The sequence below is a fragment of the Lates calcarifer genome, linkage group LG12 (assembly GCF_001640805.2).
Source record: "Lates calcarifer isolate ASB-BC8 linkage group LG12, TLL_Latcal_v3, whole genome shotgun sequence".
NCBI classification, from domain to species: Eukaryota; Metazoa; Chordata; class Actinopteri; family Centropomidae; genus Lates; species Lates calcarifer.
The window spans coordinates 2,573,146-2,594,106 of NC_066844.1; the positions used below are offsets into that span (position 1 = coordinate 2,573,146).

At 39.8% G+C, this 20,961-nt stretch overlaps 1 protein-coding gene across 1 annotated transcript in view; it reads left to right on the forward strand.

Moving 5' to 3' along the window:
• The first annotated feature begins 1,829 nt into the window (after window positions 1–1,829).
• Window positions 1,830–20,961, forward strand: part of grip2b (glutamate receptor interacting protein 2b) — a 135,191-nt gene continuing 116,059 nt past the window's right edge. Inside the window, 1 exon segment of the mRNA XM_018661968.2 lies at window positions 1,830–2,749. Within this exon segment, the coding sequence (XP_018517484.1) occupies window positions 2,593–2,749 (157 nt within the window). The 5' untranslated portion in view covers window positions 1,830–2,592.

Sequence of the window (20,961 nt, forward strand, 5' to 3'; positions counted from 1 at the left end):
TGACTCCGGCAGAGTCTATAATACTTTGAAAGTTGTTATACTGTGAGCTGAGGACAGTTCTTTTACTGCTCAGGATGTCTGCCAGTCTGCAGCTGACCTCCTTTTCAAACTTTGAGCTCAGTTTCACTTTCGCAAGTTCACTCTTGAGATTCATCCATCCACTTACCTGTTCAGGTTCTTTACAAGTTATACTGTGTTCACTATGGGAGTTACTGTAATTGCCAGTTAATGACTTACATATATGTTTTTTAAAGTATGGCTGAGAATCTGAATTGGCATCTGTGTCTGAAAAACCCATCCTTTATGACATAAATATGGCATTAGAGGAATATGTTCACTTCTCAACTCCCAGCATTGACTGCTGGTAGTGGACAGGACAAAGTTACAGTTTGTGTATGGTTTACACCATCCCCATCAGACATTATTTATGGTCTAACCCAGTGAGGGTCAGGACCCCCGCAGTGAATTATGAGATGAATCTAATGAGTCACCAGTTGATTACTGGGGTATGAGATGATGAAAAATCCTCCAAAAATGAAATGAAACCAGACTCAGGGAAAGAGAAAATCAGTATGTGATTTAACTGCTCACAATTGATACACATGGGGCCACAAAAAGGCTTTTACTCAGGGTTTATAAAGAAAAAATGTTTGGAACCACTGCCTTAACCAACCAATCAATAATATATAACAATATAACCTGTCATTTACTGATTAAAATTACACCTCAAGTTTGCACCACAGGTGGTAGTTATTTTCCTTCCTGACCTCATGTCAATATGAAATTCCAGTTCAGTGAATATTTTAGCTCCGTGTCCTTTGATTAAAAACCCGCAGATGATACGGTCCTCTAAAGTGCCACTCTGTCAGAAGCATCTGGCTCAAGACACTCACACCCCCTCAGTGATCGTCATGGGGTGACTTTTAATTTCCTGCCAGCAATCAATTTTGTCAGGTGTCACACTTTTCAAAGAGTGAAAACTTCACTGCAGGATCAAACTGCCTGCATGGGACGTTTCGGGTCAGTGATTAAAAAGCATGTCTTAAACCCCCAGGTGAGTTTTCATTATAGCTACCTGGGGTTCACACCCTCAGCTCTGCAGTGTGTGTGTGTGTCTGTGTGTCTGTGAGCAACCGCAAAAGGCTGAGTGTGTGTAATAGAGGGTATATACTTCTGTGTTTGGCTGTGTGTCGTTTTGTGTGTGAGATAGCTAAGCAGAAGTGTCCACAGTGTGTGTTTTCCTGCCCACCTGCAGTGTGTGTGTGTGTGTGTGTGTGTGAGTGTGTGTGCGCGTGCGACCTCTCCTCCAGAGGAGATGATGAGCTTATTATGGAGAGACACGAAATAGAGATTAAAGAGCAGATGAGAGCAGGCAGAAGGATGAGGGGACAGAAGAGAAAAAAGAGAGAGAAATGGGAGGAAGATGGACAGAGAGAAGGAGAGGGGTGCTGAGAGAGAGGGAGAGACTAAGAGGTTTGGATGAGCTGGGGGGGTTGAGGGTTGGCGAAGGGGAGGACGGATTGTTTTAGGGTCAAGATGATAGGTGGACTGGAAGGGATGGATGGATAAAGGGAGGGCAGGAAAGATGGAATCAAAGAAATAGGTACCTAGGGATAAACCAAAGAAGGAAGTAGTGAAAGGAAAGGTGATATCAAAGGAGAGGATTAGATCAAATAAAAGATGAAGGAAGGAATATAGGAAAAAGGGGAGAAGGGAGAGAAGGATGAGAAGGAGGAAATCAAGGAAAGCAGGAAGGGGAGACACGGATTGATTGAAGAAGTTAACTGCAGTGGCTGTTGTGGAAAGAGACTAACTGTGTGTCTGTTAAGTGACAGAATGAAAAGTGTGTGTGTGTGTGTGTGTGAGAGGCAGAGATAATGAAGCATAGAACTGCAGAGACAAAAAAAGGCACCACGCTGAGTCTTTTATAAAAATGTTGCCTTTTCTCTGGAAGCACTGGCTGAGAGTTTTGGGTGGATGTTGGGGGCGGGGGTGGTGAGGTGGGATGGGTGAGCTGGGGGTATGGCGAGAGAGAGAGAGAGAGAGAGAGAGAAAGATAGAGAGCGAGAGGAGGGGGAAAGTAAATGTGCTGCCTCTCCCTTTCTCCCTCTCCTCTCTTTTCCCTCTGTGTCTCACTTCTCTCGTCACTTCGTTCTCTGGATTCTCCCCGAGCTGAAGAAGAGGGAGGAAAGAGAAGGAAAAAGACCAGAAGAACAAGAAAGAATATGAAAAAGAGGATGGTTGAGCTGTTTGTGGGACTAAACCGGAGTAGTTAAGTGCTGCATTGGAAAGGGAGAGAAAAATTGGAGGTAAAGAAGAAGACCAGACCGAGGAGAGGAGGAGGAGGGAATTTGGGAAAGCCAGTGAGCCACCGTGCTGGAACAACAAGAGAAGAGAGAAAGAGAGAGACAAGAAACAAGTGGTGAAAGTTATCAGGATTCTCGGAAAGACCGAGTTAGAAAGCAAGAGTTAGTGGGAGGTGAAGAATAAGCAAAAGAGTAGGGAAGAAGAAAGGGGAATAAGTGGAAAGGAAAGTCATCCTTGGTACAGAGACCACATCTGCAGCTGACAGGTGAACCTTGGTTAGCCAGGATGGACAAAGTGGAGCGTGTGATGAAGATGGTGAAGAGGATGTCGCCTAGGAAGAAGAGGAGAGAAGGAGGAGGAGGAAGAGGAGGAGGACCTGGAGAGCTGGAGAGCCCGGACACCCTGTGTGACGAACTCTGCCGCTTCAGCCTCTGCATCAGTGGTGAGAGGTCGCACCGCTCTGTGTGTGTGTGTGTGTGTGTGTGTGTGTGTGTGTGTGTGTGTGTGTGTGTGTGAAGTTGGGTGTGGGTGAGTGGAGTCAAGGCAGTGGATGTGTGTGTTCCAGAGATGTGTGTATTTGTGTTTACAGCATTGTGTGAAATAGACAGTGTGCTTAAAATGCAAATCTGTTCTTTATGTATATTCATGTTTTAAGAAGAAGGTATGCAAGGTGTTTGCATTTCCAGAATTGTGTATATTGATGTTTCTGTTGCTGTTCAGGCTGCCGACTTTGCGATTCTGCCGCACTGTTGAGTTGACTTTGGAGACAACAGTGTGTTCATGTGTGTGTTTGTGGGTGTGAGGAGTCCTCTAGGGAAGGGGAGTGTTTTTATTGCACACATAAAAATAAGATGCACATTTGAGTGAAAAATGAAGTTTGTGTATCTTAACCAAGTCTACAGTAAACTGCAGAGTATGAATTCAGCATATCTATCAGCTCAGTGTTCAACATTCAGTTATTTGGTCAGATAACTTAAAACAAGCCATGTATTTTCTTCACACTGTCTCGCTCTGTGTAAATAATGACTCTCCACTACTGAAGCTGTGTTAGTGCTTTCATCCAGTTTTTAATACTTCTCACTGACTGATCAAGGAGTTCTGCTGTCTGTTGTTTTTGAACATAGGAGAACATGGTTGTTATTCATGCTTTTGGTTACTGAATGGATGATTGAATCTTAGATCTGGGTTCAGTGCTCATTGCAATTGTAGGCAATTTCTGCAGACAGAAAATCCAAATTCTGGCAAAAGTGGAACTGAGGAAGGTGACGGGCTAACAGACATCTGTCAACCCAAACACATCCTCAAAATGGCTTTTATTTACATGACATATACATATTGTTATGAGTTTAGCTGCCTACTCAGATTATGTCCACTGTCAACATTTATCAGTTACCTTTTCAATGACAACCACTTAGAAAAACTAAAGTGTGAAACTAGAGTATGTTATTGTCAAAATGGTAAATGGTGCATATCTGTGTGTTCCTGTCCTGCTGGACTGTGTGTTACTGCATCTCTTCTCAGAGTAAAGTTTCAGCACAACTGATATCAAACTGGACATCCTTTGAAAGGCAAAACAAATGTCCATCCATCTCCTTGATCTCACCATGTATGAGCATTGGACTTATTCCTGTACTGGCATTGCTGGCCTGATGTATAATTGCTAATGCTGAAGTGTTGTATATTAAATTCTTAAGAGACTGGAGGAAACTGGCACGACTGAGATGTCCAAGACATTTTTCTCCTGCAGGGAAAGAAAAGTTTGGCTCTCACTTTTCCTGTGACACTTTTTTGTTGTTTCCCAGTGTTGCTGCATTGCTGTTCAGTTGACTTAATTAGTTAGTGCTACCATTTAATTAGCTCTGAGCTGGTTAGTGTTGTTGCTATAGTTTGTTAGATACCTCATGTTCTTCAAAGACTTTGGAAAGCATTTCACAGAGTTCAGATTTTTTTGTGAGATTTATTTTTTAACTTGCTTTGATCGTACACAAACAGCTCAGTAAGAAGAGAGAGAGAGGGTGAGTGTGGTAGTCAATGTATACAGAGAAGTGTACAGTAGTAAATGTACATGTGTGAGAGAGAAAAGTGTGAGTGAGCTTGTTTTCCTCTCTCCCTTATATCCTTTCATCAAACAATCTTTCTAATCACTCAGCAGAAACTGCAGCAGCCAGACTTCAAACAGCATCAAACAAGCATCAGAGAGCCAGCCATTACACTGCAGGCAGGGAAAGGTCACTTTGAAACCAAGAGGGAACATGAGGATATCAAGGCAAACATCCCAACACCCCCCTCTGTTCAAGCACAATAGATGACTTTTTTCCCTCACATGACTTATACTATTTGTTGGCCGCTTTGATCTTGTGCATCTAATCAGCAACAGGAGCTCATAAATGTTTAGTGTGCATACAGAGGGGTAAGACCAATGGATAGTTTCACCAGTATGTAGTAATGATATTTTTCTCTTACTCTAATGATGGATATCAGCCAGTGAATCATTTTACCTATGATTTAATGGAGGTGATTACACCATAAAAAATACTCTGGTGTCCCTTTTTCTCTCCAAGCTCACTCATTTGCTTTCAGACTTGTTTACTGTTCTTCTTGGATAAACCTTCGTTCAAAAATTTGTGCAGCTGTTTACCACTGCTGCCAGGGAATAAGATTGGCAACCATTTTAACACTGTGACAGTGAACTGAGAGTTGGAGCCATAGATGTTAGGGGAGTGTGAAAATAGTGAAAAACAACTGCTTCTTCTCCATTCGCCCTTCTAGAAGTGTCATGGGGCTCCAAGTTGGCAATAAAAGTTATTCTCTGTTCATATATGAATGAGGCATTTTATCTTATCTGTCCATTTTCTGGCTAACAGTGCAAATGAAAATGTTGTCCCTCTAAGGGAGAACACATTGCTTTTGGACTACACAGACTGAACCACGATTCACCTGGAACCAATGTCAGACCTCCTCTTACAGGTAGACTCAAGTATCGATTCTAGGTCCTTACCTGGTTTTGGAAATTGTTGCCATTGTTTTAGAACACTTCCTGGCTCAGAGCAGTGTCATCATATATACCACATCATATACAACAGAAGAAGGCATTGTGGCCACCCTGTCGTGTAAGAATATCAGCCTCCCCAAGTCCCATCAGTCAGAGATACACACCTTTGACAGTACAATTCAATCTTCCTTGTTAACTGCAGGTCTTATGGCACCCTCTCTCCCAACTAAGTGCAGTAACTGACAGATGGTGATAGGCACAGCCTACAGTAATCTGAGAGGAGAAAAGCATGAAGCAATTTGCTTGCTGTCTCTGAACAATGGGTGTGTGTCTGTACATATCTGTGTGTAAGTGCTGGATGTGTGTTAGGTGGAGAACTACTGGATAGAGTGAAATGCATGGGTTGCAGGAAAATATTAACCTTGCCTTAAGACCAGGGTGAACTATCCTATCTGTCTTAAAGCATGATTTCCTCTCACCAAAATGGCTATGTGCTACAAGTGAGTGGCAGTAAAACTACCAACCGTTATTCTGAGCTAAATTTGAATGAGCATAGTGGATGTGCCCTGCAGCAAAAATTCTAATTTACCTCAGGCAAATTGCTTGAAAGCCAGGGTAAGGCACAGGTAGAAAGCAAGCTGCACATGCAACCGGAGGAAAATAGCTGCTGACATGCTGACACATGCACGACAACCAATGTGCTCGAGTGCAGAAGCATGATGTTAACTAGATATAAACATTTCAGTCTATTCACTGTCAAAAATGTATATTGGAGGAAAACTATTTATGTGTTTTGGTAATAAAAAAAGGATAATCATGACACAATATATATAGATGGAGCTGATTTGGAAAGAGATCATGTGACTGGGATCAAAATTTGAGGTTTAATAATGGATCACAAGGATAGTGTACAATAGTATTACATTTTTAAAGTGTATTTTAGATCATTATCATGTAAAATGCAGATATCAAATCACTGGACAATATGGACTTAGTAAGTAAATCAGGATTCATGTTTAGCAGTGTCATTCATTATGTAATAAGGTTGCATTTAAAATGTATGACCAATTAATGAATGGATGTAAGTCAGTGTAATGTTCTCTGAAGTTATGGAGCCACAACTATGTGTGTGCGATTTGTGCATGCGTTTTTTCCGGAATCTAAATATGTCTGAAAGCTGCTGAGCCTCTGCATTATTTCCATGAGAGCCAATTTTCATCTCAACTCTGCATCTCATAATTGTACCTCATGTACCGAAGTGATCAGCACCGTTGTGAAACTCCAGCTGAACTTCTGCAGCAGCTGACATATAAACAAACTAAATGTGTGATTGGGAAAGTATCATCAGCCTCCAGCTAAAGGTGTCCCTCAAAGGATGGATGGATGTTTGGTTGGTTTCGGAGGACTTTTGGAATACAATATATTTACAACTCTGTCATTGATAATTTAGTGAAATGTGCAAATACTTTTATTGTCCATATAACTGTTTGTGATGGGGGAAAGGTGGCTTACTTATTGTATTTGTATTTTTTAGAAATAATGCTCGTTTCACAAAATTTCTAAAGGCTAGACAGACGTAAATATCTCTCAGAAGCAGCAGGAGCCAGCTTACAATGACAATGAGAAATTATTATTAACCACAAGACAAATACCTATAAATATTTGGCTGGAGTGTTTTTCTTCTCTAACAACCACCCTGGCAGTTTATAACTGTCATTTGAAAGTCTATTCTCATTCTAACCATCTTATCATTTGTAAAAATTAATGAACCTGGGAGGTGAGTTTTAGAATGAATTTACTATTGCTGCTACTGTGGACAAGAGAAATTAGTTTCCTGGCTTGTTTACAACAGCTGAAGTGGAAAGCTGAAAGGCCTGTTAACTGGAAAAATAAGTGGATGCACATCAAAAGCACCACAGATGGAGGGAAAAAAATTCAAATCAGCCTGTTGAAAGCTGCTCACAAAGGCTAAAGAGGCTGAACGGCATCACAACTAGCTAAATGGCTACATCAGCATCAAAAGCACAACAGAGAAGTGGGGATAATTGAATATGCTGGTGAAAAAAAAAAAAACAGATCACAGCAAACAGGGAAGGCACCAAACAGGGCAGGTAATGAAATGTGACATTAGAAACCTGCTTCAAATGGGTAAATAACTTCATGCTGATCACCACTACAGCACACTGCCTGAGGTAAATTAAAACATCACTGTGAACCTGTGCAGCTCTGTGACCTACACGAAAACTCAGATTTTAACAGGCTACATACGAGTATTGATTAAAATCTGTTACTATCATCTTTCATGTCAAAAGCTGAAGATTTCACTTGTGGTTGTTTTGTACGTTCTAAAGATATGTTAACATAGCAACATTCATTATGTCAGTTAAACCTAAAGCCTAAAGTCTAAGTCTAGAAAAGTTCATCATAAAGTAAGACTATATCACCTTTGAACTAAGTAGCACATTCTGTGTCCTAGAGATGAAAAGTTGATTTCACTGTCTTTGATTCACTGTCGCTCAAATCAGTATCCCCAGTGGTTTTACTGCCACAGTCTTACTTGGTTTGTCTAAAGTTGGAGAAGTTTTTTAGTCCTGTGTATACAGATGTTACTGAGTCAGTTTTCACTACTTTAAACTTGTGCTACTGTAGCACTGTGATTTAGTATTTACTATTATGCCATAAAAATACATAGGTCTGCTTTAAAAGATGTTTTTCTGAAGGCACATATTAAAGTTACAAGAGGACAACTAACACAGGTGGTTGAAATTAGTTTTGTTAAATTTAATGTGTGTCTACACAGAAAGAGTTTGAGCTGTGTTTTTGAGTCATGTGTCTCACACATATGATGGAACAGATATACATTTCTATTTAATCAATCACTTTTCTACACTGTCTACTATTATAGCTCTTTATTAGAGATGTAGCTGTTCTGAAAATCAGTGATTGGGTTCATATTAGAATTATTTTACCGCAGGTGTGATCACTCAGTCATGATGGACCAAAATAGTCACATGTCATGCAGTTGGAAGACAATACTGTTCTTTGAAACAGCTGCCTAAAATGTGCTGAAAATACATTCAAATATGGCAAAGGTGTCAAGACTGTATCTAGAAGTCATTTTTTATAGAAAAGAACTAAAGTGAAAAACAAGTTCTGTATGCAAGAACTTGGCTCAGCTACTTCAAGACTTGTCTCTCCCGTGGTTTGGTCACTGAGGGTTTGTCATAGAATAAAGTTAGACTTGGCTCCTTGGAGGACAGTTTTCATTAATGATTTAATTTCAGCATTTCAGTGTAGAGTAGATGAAATCTAGGGTTTTTACAAACCTTATCTGAAAAAACTGAAGTTGGAGAGGATGTGTAAATCTAGAGCTAACATTAATCCCAGGGCAGGAAAACAGCAGTAAGAGTTATAAGGTCCTAACTCTACAAAGTTTTACAAGATCAAAGGTCAGGCAAAATTTTACAGGCATTCACAGGATGAAATTATTATCGGGCAGTTTCAACTCAGTTCTTTAGAGTAGTTGAAAAATTTGGGAAGTTGGATGGAAATTTAGTTTTATTCTCTGCCCACACATACCCTTGAATGTCAAGATTTTCTTTTAAGAACCACTTAACAATCACTGTAGGAGGAAAGATTCACACCTGATGGTTATTGCTCAAATTTTAAAAACCCACTACTGAGAGGAATGAAACCATTCGTATTTCTTCCTTCCAACAAGATTGAGTACAGAGACACTGCATCCACTCTGTGCTCACTGATGTTTTTCATAATGCATGAGTGTGTTTTAACTGCATGAATACATAAGTGCAAATAAAACATGCTGCACACACAAGCAGACATGGGGTGCGCTTCACTCATATACATGAAAGGGGAAACAGGTATAAGAGAAAAGGAAAATAATGCAGTTATACATTGTTTCAAAACAGATGGAAAGATCTGGAGATAGAGGCCATAGTTTAACTTTGCTTTCATATATTTATCCTCCATCTGGCATTGATTCTTTATTGAACATTATCCAGCAGAATCACATCAATATATTTAGGCACTACTATCTTTTATCAAGTAGTTGCCAGTGTTGTGTAATGTCTGACAATAAATAGAAAGCAGCAAAATGCTCTAGAGAATGAAGCTAAGCCTTGTCACCCACACAGGTGATTGCTTGTGATGCTGATGAATTAGACATTAAATGTTATTGCTGTAATCTGCAAGAAGTTGCAGCAACTAAAGTTGCATTTCTCACGCTGCTAATGAGAAATATCCCATACAACACCAAAATAGCTTGCAGTGTGAAATGTGAAAATATCTAATTGTAGCCATCTATTACACATATGTCACTACAGACTACAGTCTGAAAAAGAACCATGCATGAGGCCAGTAATCTGTGCTGTATCCTAATCTTAAACATCTTGTAGTGTATTTATTTTTAGTTTTTTTTTTTTTTTTTAAACAGCTGGAGTAACCCAGGTTTGCCTCAGGGATCAACAAAGCTCATCATATCTTCTTACTTATCTCATTGGCTACATCTGAAATTAGACTGATAATAGTGTTATCATATTATCTTTTCAGTGAGAAAGTAGCAAATTATAGGAACATTCACAATCTGTAATGACAGTGGTTATAAAGATACAAATAAATTCATTGCATCTGTGTGATAATTCAGTTTCTGTGACCGATATCTAACTTTTTGTTTTTGTTGTTTGTATGTTTTCTAAAGACATGTCACTTTACCCAAACCATAAAACCTTTAACCTTAAAACTTATGACTTATAGACATTGAGTTTTGTGCCTATTGTGTTTGATCCTTGTACGACATGTTAGGTACACATACTGGCTATAGTCTGCTTGTCTGTCTTTTAGTCCATGAAGCCTAAGGCATGCCACACATGCATCTATACAGTGCTGACTACATTTGGTTCCACCTTCAGCTGCCACACTTTAATAATCCACGTGTGCGTATTTGGGGCAGTAAACAGGTGTAAGCATAAAACAGTAGATTTTTGTTGTATGAGAATAATACAGTATGATTTGCTGGTATGATCAGTGTATGTGATGGGGGACAAGATCCATGGTCTTCATTCTGTGCAAAAGTGTATTCTAAAGCTCAGCTGAATGTATGCAGTATAAGGCCTCAGCAGACAGATCAGATGGGTATATTCCAAAGTTCCAGTCTTTGTAGTACCAAACTCTAACTTTGTGTTACTATCCCAGCTCAGCAAGAAGCTGTGTCTGTGGAAGCACAGGATGGAATTTCATATAAAAAAGTGACTTTGAAAGGCACCCTCTTGATTTGTCTAACTCAGACTGCTGAAGCCTCTTTTTGCTTCAGCTGAACTCTAGAAGTCAATCTGACTGTGGATTGGAAGCATATCTGAGCAGCCAATATGGACATATATTACAGAAAACAGTAACCCTTTCAGTACACATATGGATATGTCAGCACAGTTTAAAGACAGATTTAAAGAAAATGTAAGTCTGTCCTTTGAATCTAGAATCTCCTGTAACATCTGAGCCTCCAGGAGATGTTCAAAAAGACTGACAGGAGTGATACATCATGTGTTGTGGATTTGATAAATGTCTTAGATGTTCTAAATTAGGAAAATCCTGCTCCAGGTATTCAGCCCTGGGTATAAGATGTTATGGTTGTGTCTGTCTGTGTGTGTATTCGTTCATGAGACACATTTAGCAGCTAAATTTAGGTGTTAAATCCCCCCTTTCTTTTGCTCTCTCATCTCTCCACCCCCAGTCCTCTTTCTATCTCACTCCTTTGGTCTCTCTCTCTCTCTCTCTCTCTCTCTCTCTCATGTCCCTCTGCCTCTCCTTTTGCTCTCTCTGTCACTCTCTCTCCCTCATGTACTTTGCCCTCAATCTCTCTCTCTCTGGGTGATACTACAGTTGTGTGGGTGGATGCTTCATTCCTTCCTCTCTCTTCCTCTGGCACTAGAACCTTCTAACCTGCTATCACTGACTGCAGCTCTGGATGTCATTTGTCCTACTGCTGCTGCTGCGCTGCTGCTGCTGCTGCCTCTGCCTCTTTGTGTTTTCTTAATTTGCCTTTTAAAGTGTGCATTTGCATTGTGTTGATTGCTAGTTATAATAGATTTGTGAAGCATTTGTTTTATGGAAAATTAAGTGAAAACAACATCAAATGCATTAATATGACATGGATCAATACTTAGGAATGACTATATTAAGTGTATGTTACGTTGTTACTGTTTCATTGTATATGTCTGTATGATTACATAACGAGTGTATTCTGCCTCCAGCAGTTTGGTGGTGTCTGAGGCAAATATATACAGGGTTGTAGGTTTTTTAGGCTGCTGTTGGGATACTGTTCATATTAAATATTTCATTTATTTTGTGGACTCTGTGACATATTCAAGATTAATTTGTTTATTGTATGCAGGCTTAATATTGTTATTTCATTGGTGGTACATGTTCCATTACTGATCACTACATAGCCACGTTAGCATTAACAGCTGTTCACTTACTGAAAGCTTCAGCTGTTCACAAGATAAGAGCAAGATAAGAACATCTTTTGCTTCCATATACCAGTATCATTTTTGGGCAAGTTGGGACAAGCAAAATGGCGTTGTCATTATGGTTACTGCTTTTTTTCTCTGCGTCTCTTAACCAGTAGGTCCAGGTTCAATTCTCTATACAACTCTGAATAATGTGAATAATGTGCTCATATTAGTGTGACATTGTTATCAGCAGAGTTTTTATGGTAAAGATTTGGTAAACAGGGCATGTGACTTTGAGGCTACTGTTTGCATCACATTAACCATGACCACAGTGTTTCCATAACTTCAGTCAAGTTGTATTTGTGTCTTTACCACAGCTTAGCCATAGTGGTGGCAGATCACAATTGGTATTGTGTAAAAGTCATTTGTAATAGTTTTGGCAGGCACGAACAAACTGTGTCCTCATGTTGACAGGGATGGACGCTCAGAAAATGTTACATTAGAAGACAAAGAGAGACCACATGTGTTGTCATGCAGGTTGAATGACTTATTGCTTCCAAAGTGTGTGGCCCTCCACCTCAGAGAGTTTACCACTTTGTTTGACAAGTATTTCTTCTTTTGCTGGTTATATATCATCCTAGTATCAGTTAATAGTAGCATATAACTCCCCTTTTTTGTCACAGGCAAAAGATACCTCACATCTCCCTCTCCCCACTGTTTCACATATCCATCTCCTCCACTCAGTGTAATTGATCTCACAAAATCCCTATCTACCTCTCTATTTTACTTCTTTTCAGAGCATTTCACACTGCATCTCATTTTGCTGAAAGTAGACAGTGAAGCTCAATTCAGTTTTGCACAAAGTTTAAGTCAGAACCCATACTGAGATAACATCAAAATGTCTAAAATGTAACTATGCTGTTTTCAATGTGATTTTTTTTCTAAAGGCTGTTGCTTCCCAGACCTGTCTAGATATTATTATCCATTATTAGCTCATCATGAAGCAATGGTATTATCAGTCAAACTTGTGACCCAGCAGCCACCTGTGGTACACTAAAGTTCCACAGAAAATTGTTTTTTATGTACTGCTACAGAGCTTCATTCGATAAAACCTGATTTCTGTTACTTTTGATTGAGGGTGTTCCTTCCAGACATACAGTGACTGAGGCAGTTATGTGGCATTTGGAGAATGGTGTCTCAGTCATTTTCCTCTAGAGTGTGGACAAAATCTAAATCAGCCACAGTAAAAAAAAAAAAAAAAAAAGAACCCCAAACTACACGATTTTAGTATGAGCAGCGCGACAAATTGTGGCATCTATACAACAAGCCTCCTGCAGGAAATTCCTGAGGGGACACTTGGAGACACAGTGAAATGAAATAACTCCTCAGTACTGAAGCTGAGGAATGAATCTGGCCTGAACACCACAGGAGGTAAATTGCAGCAGAGAGTGCATCCATCATGAGTCCATCCATCAGAGTGTCCATCATGCTCAGCCTGAGTTACAGACCAATGTGTTTGTGTCACACATGTCTATTCTGATGGGAAAGTTGGCCACCAACACTCCATCTTTTAGAACTACTTTTGAGTCTGTGTGATTTTGTTTACAGTGTCTGCATTGTTTAGCATTTAGCAGTTGAAATGATGGAGGTTACTGGGAGATGAATTTTGCCTGTGTTTTTGTGGCCAAACTTCTAACAATCATTTCTACACTGAAAGACTGTCACACTGTCAGATGTCACTAGTTCCTAACAGATGACTGCAAACTCTAATGGAGCTCTGTGATTCACTCTTTTGAAAGTGGCCACTTTTCTTCCAAAGTCAACAAGTCCTCCAACATAACTTTGTGGAGTTTGGTTAGGGTTGGGCACAAAAACTTTTTGGTTATGCATATGAAAGCTGATGGTTTGGGTTAAAATAGAACTCCTTAAAGGTTAGAGGACCTTTGTTGCCATGGATATAACAAACACACAGGAAATAAACAGAGGACCTCTGAATTGTTGACCCATCCATCCGCCCCAACCTCCTCCTCCTAACAGAGGACAATCTCGCCATAGTCCATGAGTCAGTCAGCCACAAGAGAGCAATTGTGAGCTTGTTGTTCTGTCGTGGGTTATGAGTTTACAGAAGAGGAGTGAGAAAATTTGGGAACATTATCAATTCATTTTAATGGAATTGCAGTAATAAGTCAGTTTTCTTGCAGAGGCAAAGTAAATTCACATGGTGTTTTCACACTTTGTTGAACTTTGACTGGTGAATTTGCTCCACTGACCATTTACAAACAGTGCTGAACTTTGAGGAAACGGCTACATGGAGAATCCAGAATGGAGGAAATTATGATATTATCTCTTTCCCACCATGTCAAGTACAAGTAGTCATTATTTTACCAAGCATCCAGCACTACATATTTCACACAGATGCATTAATAAATGTCTGTACTTTATGTTGTGACAAGACACTAACACATGTTGTTGCTGCATCGAGTCATTTTTCTGCTACCACTGGTGCAGAAATGAATCTTTCTGCAGCTTCTGTAATAGGAGTTACAGTTTTGAATAAAGCATTATATTGTTACAGTATCTTCACATGCATTTTCCCCATGTATAGTACACTGAACATGTAAAACCTGCAATTACAAAAATGATATAGATATATATTATATCATATATAATGTTATAATATTTAATTTTAATTTAATAAGATAAATATTCTATACAACTATTTAAACAAAATCGCAAAAATCAGAGCTACTCTTCATGCTACCAAACTTCACTGTTGCTGCACAGGAAATGTCTCAGTATGATGTTATATAATCAACTTCACCAGTGGCTGTTTTTATCTCAGCTGAATGTTGTTCAGTTGAACCTCTCCTCTGATTAAACCCTTACCATAAACCCTTAGTTGCCTGATGGAACAGTCACTTGTCTGGATGGGTACTTGATGGGGCTGATATTCACTGTGGAGGTTGAGCAGTGATTGCCGGCAGCTCACGGGGAGAAAGAGCAGCTATCTGCTCATAACAAGTCCAGCCGACTCAGCAGGCTCTGACAACAAAATTGGCAATTTGCTTCCACTCTGAAATGTCTGGGTCAGGAGGTCGATTGGCTGGCAGACACCCCTGATAGAATCAAGATAACCAAGCTGCGCACCACCACCCAGTGACTCCTGCAGGCATGAGAATTAACAACCAGACTACATTTGATCAATACCTGGAGACATCATATCACTGAAAACATTTAGAGACTGGGTCTGGTGCCTGTAATTCAATCCAAGTGCCTTAATATCACATTTTGGGTGCTTTTTAAAGCATGTTTTTCTGGAGACCACATTATTTGTTGTGCACAATTTGGTAGATTGAAGATCTGCCATCTGCTTTCCTTAATAGAATCTGACCTCTCTCATTTGATCTGTCAGCAAAATTGGCAATTTGCCTCTCGTCTGAAACATCTGACTGGAGAGGTCGATTCATTTCACCTCCTGCACTGGAGCTGATGGAGTTAAGTCATGCACATCTAGTGACTGGGTGGGAAAGTGCTAGGTGCAGATTAGGCCCTGAAGGAGCAGGTGCCTGTTCCAAGAGCTACCTCTGCAACAATGCAATCATAATAAAAACTGTTTTAAATGGTGCGGTTTACGATGTGATAGAGCTAGTTCTATTCATCATATTTGATCATCATAGTTTTGACAAAGTAGGCTCTTTATCAGTGCTTTGCAGAGTCACAAGAGAATCCCAAAAATGCTTATACAGCTTTAGTCCAGTAGCTGTGGACAGTAGGAGATAAAGTGTTTAACTTTTGTAATTTTAGCTTACAATTCCAGTTCATCCAGGTTTCAGTGCAACTCACCTGAAGTTCACCTGGTACATTTAATCTAGAAAAATGTTCAGAAATCATCTCCTACTGTAAAGAAAGAGAGGGTTCAGTGTTACCATGTGCCCATTTTCAACTACAGTCATATTGCTAGTTCTAACCTCACCCCCCCCCCCCCCCCAGTCTGTCAGGTTCTCCCTCCGCCACCTGTCTGTCATCTTGACGAGCCGTCCATCCCAAGTCTGAGCTACCTGGCACTGAGAAGGATTGACAAGACAAGTCAGTCAGTCAGGGGATTTAAACATGGACGTACAGGACCAGAGACTGATGCTATATCACAGATCATTTTAATAATTATTTGGATGTAAATTCATTTCATGCAATCAACCATTGTTACTGGTGTGTTAGACTAAACAAACAGTCCACAGACAGCATTTAGCCACAGAGCTGAAGTGAAAACAACACTGGAGAGACATGAATATTTTAGTTGCCTGACAGATTGAGAAAGAGCATGAGAAAGTGAAGATAGCGATGTAGAGGACAAAAGAGCAAAGTAGAGAGAACAGCTAGATGAAACACACACATGCACACACACAGCTACACAGAAACACACCCTCTTGACATATAAGCATTAAAAAAACAGAAGTGCACACAGAGGTGCCTTTACAGTACACACAGAACATATACAGATACTGACACATGCAGTTTTTTATTGCAGAAACTCCACACACACATACACATACGCTCACACCCAGGAAGCATTTCCGCCGCATAATGTTGAAACAGAGAGTGTATAAAGAGGGAGACAGAGATCAGCAGGATGGCACAGGAGACGGGAAGTGCTCGATTCAGGAACGTCTACTTTCTGTTCAAACCTTGATCTACAAGGCGGGAAGAGCAGCGGTGGGGAGAGGAAAATAAAATAATAAAAGATCTCCCCTTCTTTCTCTCCCTCTCTCTCTCTCTCTCTCTCTCTCTTTCTCTCCCTAGCTGTCTCATTCTCCTTGATGCTATTTGGAGCATGAGGAACATCATGTGTTCTGTTAGAACCTTTACATCTGTTTGTGTTGTCATTGGTAAGAAACTTGACTTCCTCATATGGATTGGAATTCATACTTTTTTATTTCATTATTATTATTGTTTTCTAGGTTAGATTTATTTATTTTTATTTTTTGTTTATGATAGCTGTGCTGTCTCTGTCTGGTGTTTGTGTGGGAATTGGCAACATTTTTGCAACTTTTGAGAAAGTTAGCAAGCAAGCAGGAAACAGGGTAAAGATATTAATGTGTTTATGAGAAAATGGAGGAAGCTGCTATTCAGCTATGAAGAAGATACCAAATCCAAGGTTATCTGCATGCATGAGTGACCTTTGACCTGCAGTTGATGTACAGTCCTCTGTACTGGAAATTGAAAATGAAAGAACATATTTCCTATGAGGGTAGAACTGTTTGTTTAAGTGTAGGGTTAAGCTGGAGTTTCTTTTGTGAATGTTATTTTTGAGTAGTGGGTAAATTTTTTATAGGCTGAAAATCAATACATTGTGGAATGACATTACTTTGTTAAGGACACACACACACGTCAGACAGACGTTTTACATTTGTCTTTTCTCTCTCTCTCTCTCTTTCTCTCTCTCTCTCTTCCTTTATATGTGTGTGTGTGTGTGTGTGTGTGTATGTTTATATACGTGAGGTTAACACTAATGTGTACCTGCCGAATTCATTTATTTGAAAATGTTTAAAAATGTTATTCTGGAGTTGCTATGAATGTTTAATAAGTCAAACATTCGGTCGACAGTTTGGGGGCGATGTGACATTGCTGAGGACACTGCTCATAAGTAATTTACTATGCTGTGACATTTTTTGTGAAGAATTTAGAAAAGAAAAGTATTCACAAAAGTTTTGTACATATACATACATATATGCCTATTATTTTATCACATGAAGGATTATTTCACTGGAAGGAGCTAGTAAACTGCCAGTCGGTGATCAAAGTGAGGCACTATGAATAAGTACTGCAGCATGAATTTATAATGAGCAGTCTGACTTAATACTGCATGTTAGACATTTCAAGAACCACCCTGAATAATACACAAAAAGGTGGGTAAATAAATCTTGGAAGTTTATTCTCAAACTCATCCCTTCATGTGTCACCAGGCCTTTCTGCCCATCAGTATTCTTGCTATGTGTCATGCAGTCAGTATTTGTCTCTGGGTCATGTCAACAAAATGCCAACAGTCTGTGGAGGTTATAGTGTTTCTCTCTGCCAGCTTATTTTAGCCACAATTATGATATTCAGAATCTAATTTTCCTCTGTCCTAGTTTTCAGATTCTATGAATCACAAGCACCACTTTTGGAGAATTATGCTGATATCATGGTATCACCATCACAGCAGATTAACTGATTTATGTCACAGACATTCAAAATAAAACCACAGTAAGTATCTTTGAATATATCTTGTTATACTGTGAAAGTAATGTTATTTTAAATCCTGTGTCTGCCTTTGGTAAAATAGGAACATTAAAGTTAATAGTTCATAATAATAGTTCATCCATAAGTAGGGCAATGAATGGTTTGTTGACCTTTCAGTCAAGCATCCATGAGAACAGATCCAGACCCTGTGAATTAAATTTTAATACGTTAACATTGCTGTAATTCACAAGGACTGAGTCAGACTCTTCAGAAGAACGTGTTGTGAAAGGGATAAATAAAAGAGCATAAACTGTTAATCCCAAGTGCAATGTAAAATAAGCAATAAATAAGTTCTGGCAACACTGGTGATTGTAATTCAGAGAATATGCTGACTTTTCCGCGCTCTCTTTCAGCATTCTCCACTCCACCAAGTTTTCTTTAAGAGCAGATAAATTTCAGACTACTTTGTCAAGTGAAAACTGTTCAAGGCTTCAAGCACAAACCCTCAAGCACAGGCTTCTTTCTGCGAAAAGCAATGTCTTCACTGGATGTACTTCATTGATCATCTTTAACATGTGGACCCGGAGTCTAAAAATGTTTTCATTGTGCTGCCCAGATAACTTGAATTACTGACAGCTCCTAAAAAAAGAACCATTATTTGGTTAAATCTACTGCTATCCATCATTTTGTAGGAAGAGATAATTTTTTAAACAAAACACTCAGCACTGACACAAAGGAGGATAAAGAAGATGAATATAGAGGGTAAAGGGGAGGAAAGTAGTGGGCAGAAGAGGAGAAGATTATCTTCCTGATAGGAGGAGCATGGGAGGGGAGAGGCAGAAAAGAAAACCTCTGTCCTTCCCCCCCTGCATTTATTCTCTCCATCAAGGAGATCATTTGAATGGAGAGCGGGTGGCACAAATAGCACAGATTGTTGCAGAGATTCATTCCCCATACAAATTATGAAACCAAAGAGAAAATATTATGCTGACGTCTGAGTCAGTCGACCCACCATGTGTGCCGTCAAATTTAGGGAAATTGCCCTCTGGCAGTTCCTCTCATGTGAAAGCCGGCTGTTACAGGCTGTGTCTCCACTGGGAGTCTCTCTTTCACAGCACTTTTTTTTTTTTAATGGAAAGGACATATTGTTACACTGAGTGCTGAACGTGATCCTAGAAGTTGGCAAAATTTTCCAACTTTGTTCAACTTTAATTTTTCTGTGATCAGCTCACAGCAAACCACGGTAGCCACTGTACTTGCTGTTTGCTAATGTGCTACTAATTCAGCACTTTAAATAAAGGACCTGTTGGGGTGTCCTGTGGTGTCTGGCACCAGGACATTGGCAGCAGATCCTTTGGGTCCTTTGGGTCCTGTGGGTCGTGGGGTCTTGCTTGTTCCAGCACCTCCCATAGATGCTTAATCAGATTGGGATCTGGGAAGTTTGGAGGCCAGGTCAACAATTTGGGCTGTTGCATTCTGCAGGCTGGAGCATTGTCCAGCTGGAGGAGTACTGTTACCACTGTGGGGGTGTGCCTGGTCAACAGCAGTGTTTAGGTTGGTGGTACATGTCAAAAACGCTCTTAGTTTATCACCGGATGGTTGATCAGGATATCAGATGGACATCAGATGGGATCATCATAATAATACAGCTTAGCATTACATAGTATAGTCTTGTTATATGCATTTAGTGTTCTTTTTTGTCTGTACTTTTACTGGGAACCCATTTTGCATGCCAAATTTCACATGAGGGACAATAAATTTTGAAATTAACACCATACACTGGGGATTCCCTCAGCCCAGCTCTGTTTACGCACAGTTCTGCTCGGAGGAAAACAATCTCAGACTCAGTGGGAAAGTTAAAACAAAAATTGCGCTGGCGTTATTGCGCACAGGCCGCTGTGGGAACAACAGAGCAGCTGTTTTCTTCCTTCTGTGGCGGTAAGGGCCGGGGGAGTATGGAAGGGTTTTTTTTTTTTGTTGCATTGTGGGATTGAAGCAGCAGTGGGTGCTGTTGCTTTCGGTTGCATCAGATGTTTAAACAGCAAAGAAATGTTTAGAGAACAGAGGAGACAAGGAGAAGTTGGGGTGGGTGAGAAAGAGGGAATAAGAGGAATGAAGAAAATGGAGAAAGAATGGGCTGAGGACAGGAAGGGAGAGAAAGGGAATAAAATAAATAAAATGGAGATGGGGTAGAGGAAACTGAATATCAGATAAATGAATAAAAAAGAGAAAAAAATGAGGATTGTGAGGAAAAAAGTGATAAGGAGGAAAGAAAGGGTGAGAGGAAGAAGAGGAAAAAGTAGATGAGATGATAGGTAATAGGGACAACAAGGGCACAGAGGTGAAGAGGCGAGGGAGTGGAAGAAATGTCAGACATTTAGATGACAGACAAGAGAGGAAAAGAAGCGACAGGAGGAAAGAATTGATTGAAAGAGAGGAAGATAATGGAGGACAAAGAGAGAAAGAAATCAATTTACTGTCTAGAGGAAGATGAGGGAAGACATTTGACTTAAATGGGACTTAGGGGAATTGTTTGAAACTCTTGTAAATGAGAGGCACTTCTATCTATCTATCTATCTATCTATCTATCTATCTATCTATCTATCTATCTATCTATCTATCTATCTATGTGTTTCAGTGATTTGTTGTATTCATATTCATATTTGTAGTTTAGCTTACTAATATTTGCCTGCCTGCATATCTGTGTTCTAGTCACGCTGTCTAAATGTTTGTGAACCAGTGTAACTCATATATGAGATGCACTGTGTTTGTCCGTCTCTGTTTGCTGTGATTTATTCCGCCTGCATGATTCAGTCCTGCAGCTTTTCTGTCACGTTTTGCTGTTGCTGTGTTGTTGGACAAAGTGAAGACTGTCAGTCAGCCCACGATGCTTGGTGTGATCATTTCTTTTACTTTTTTCCTGGGAATTTCAAAATTCCTGTGTATAGAATTTAGATGTGATTGCTGCTTAAAAATATGCTA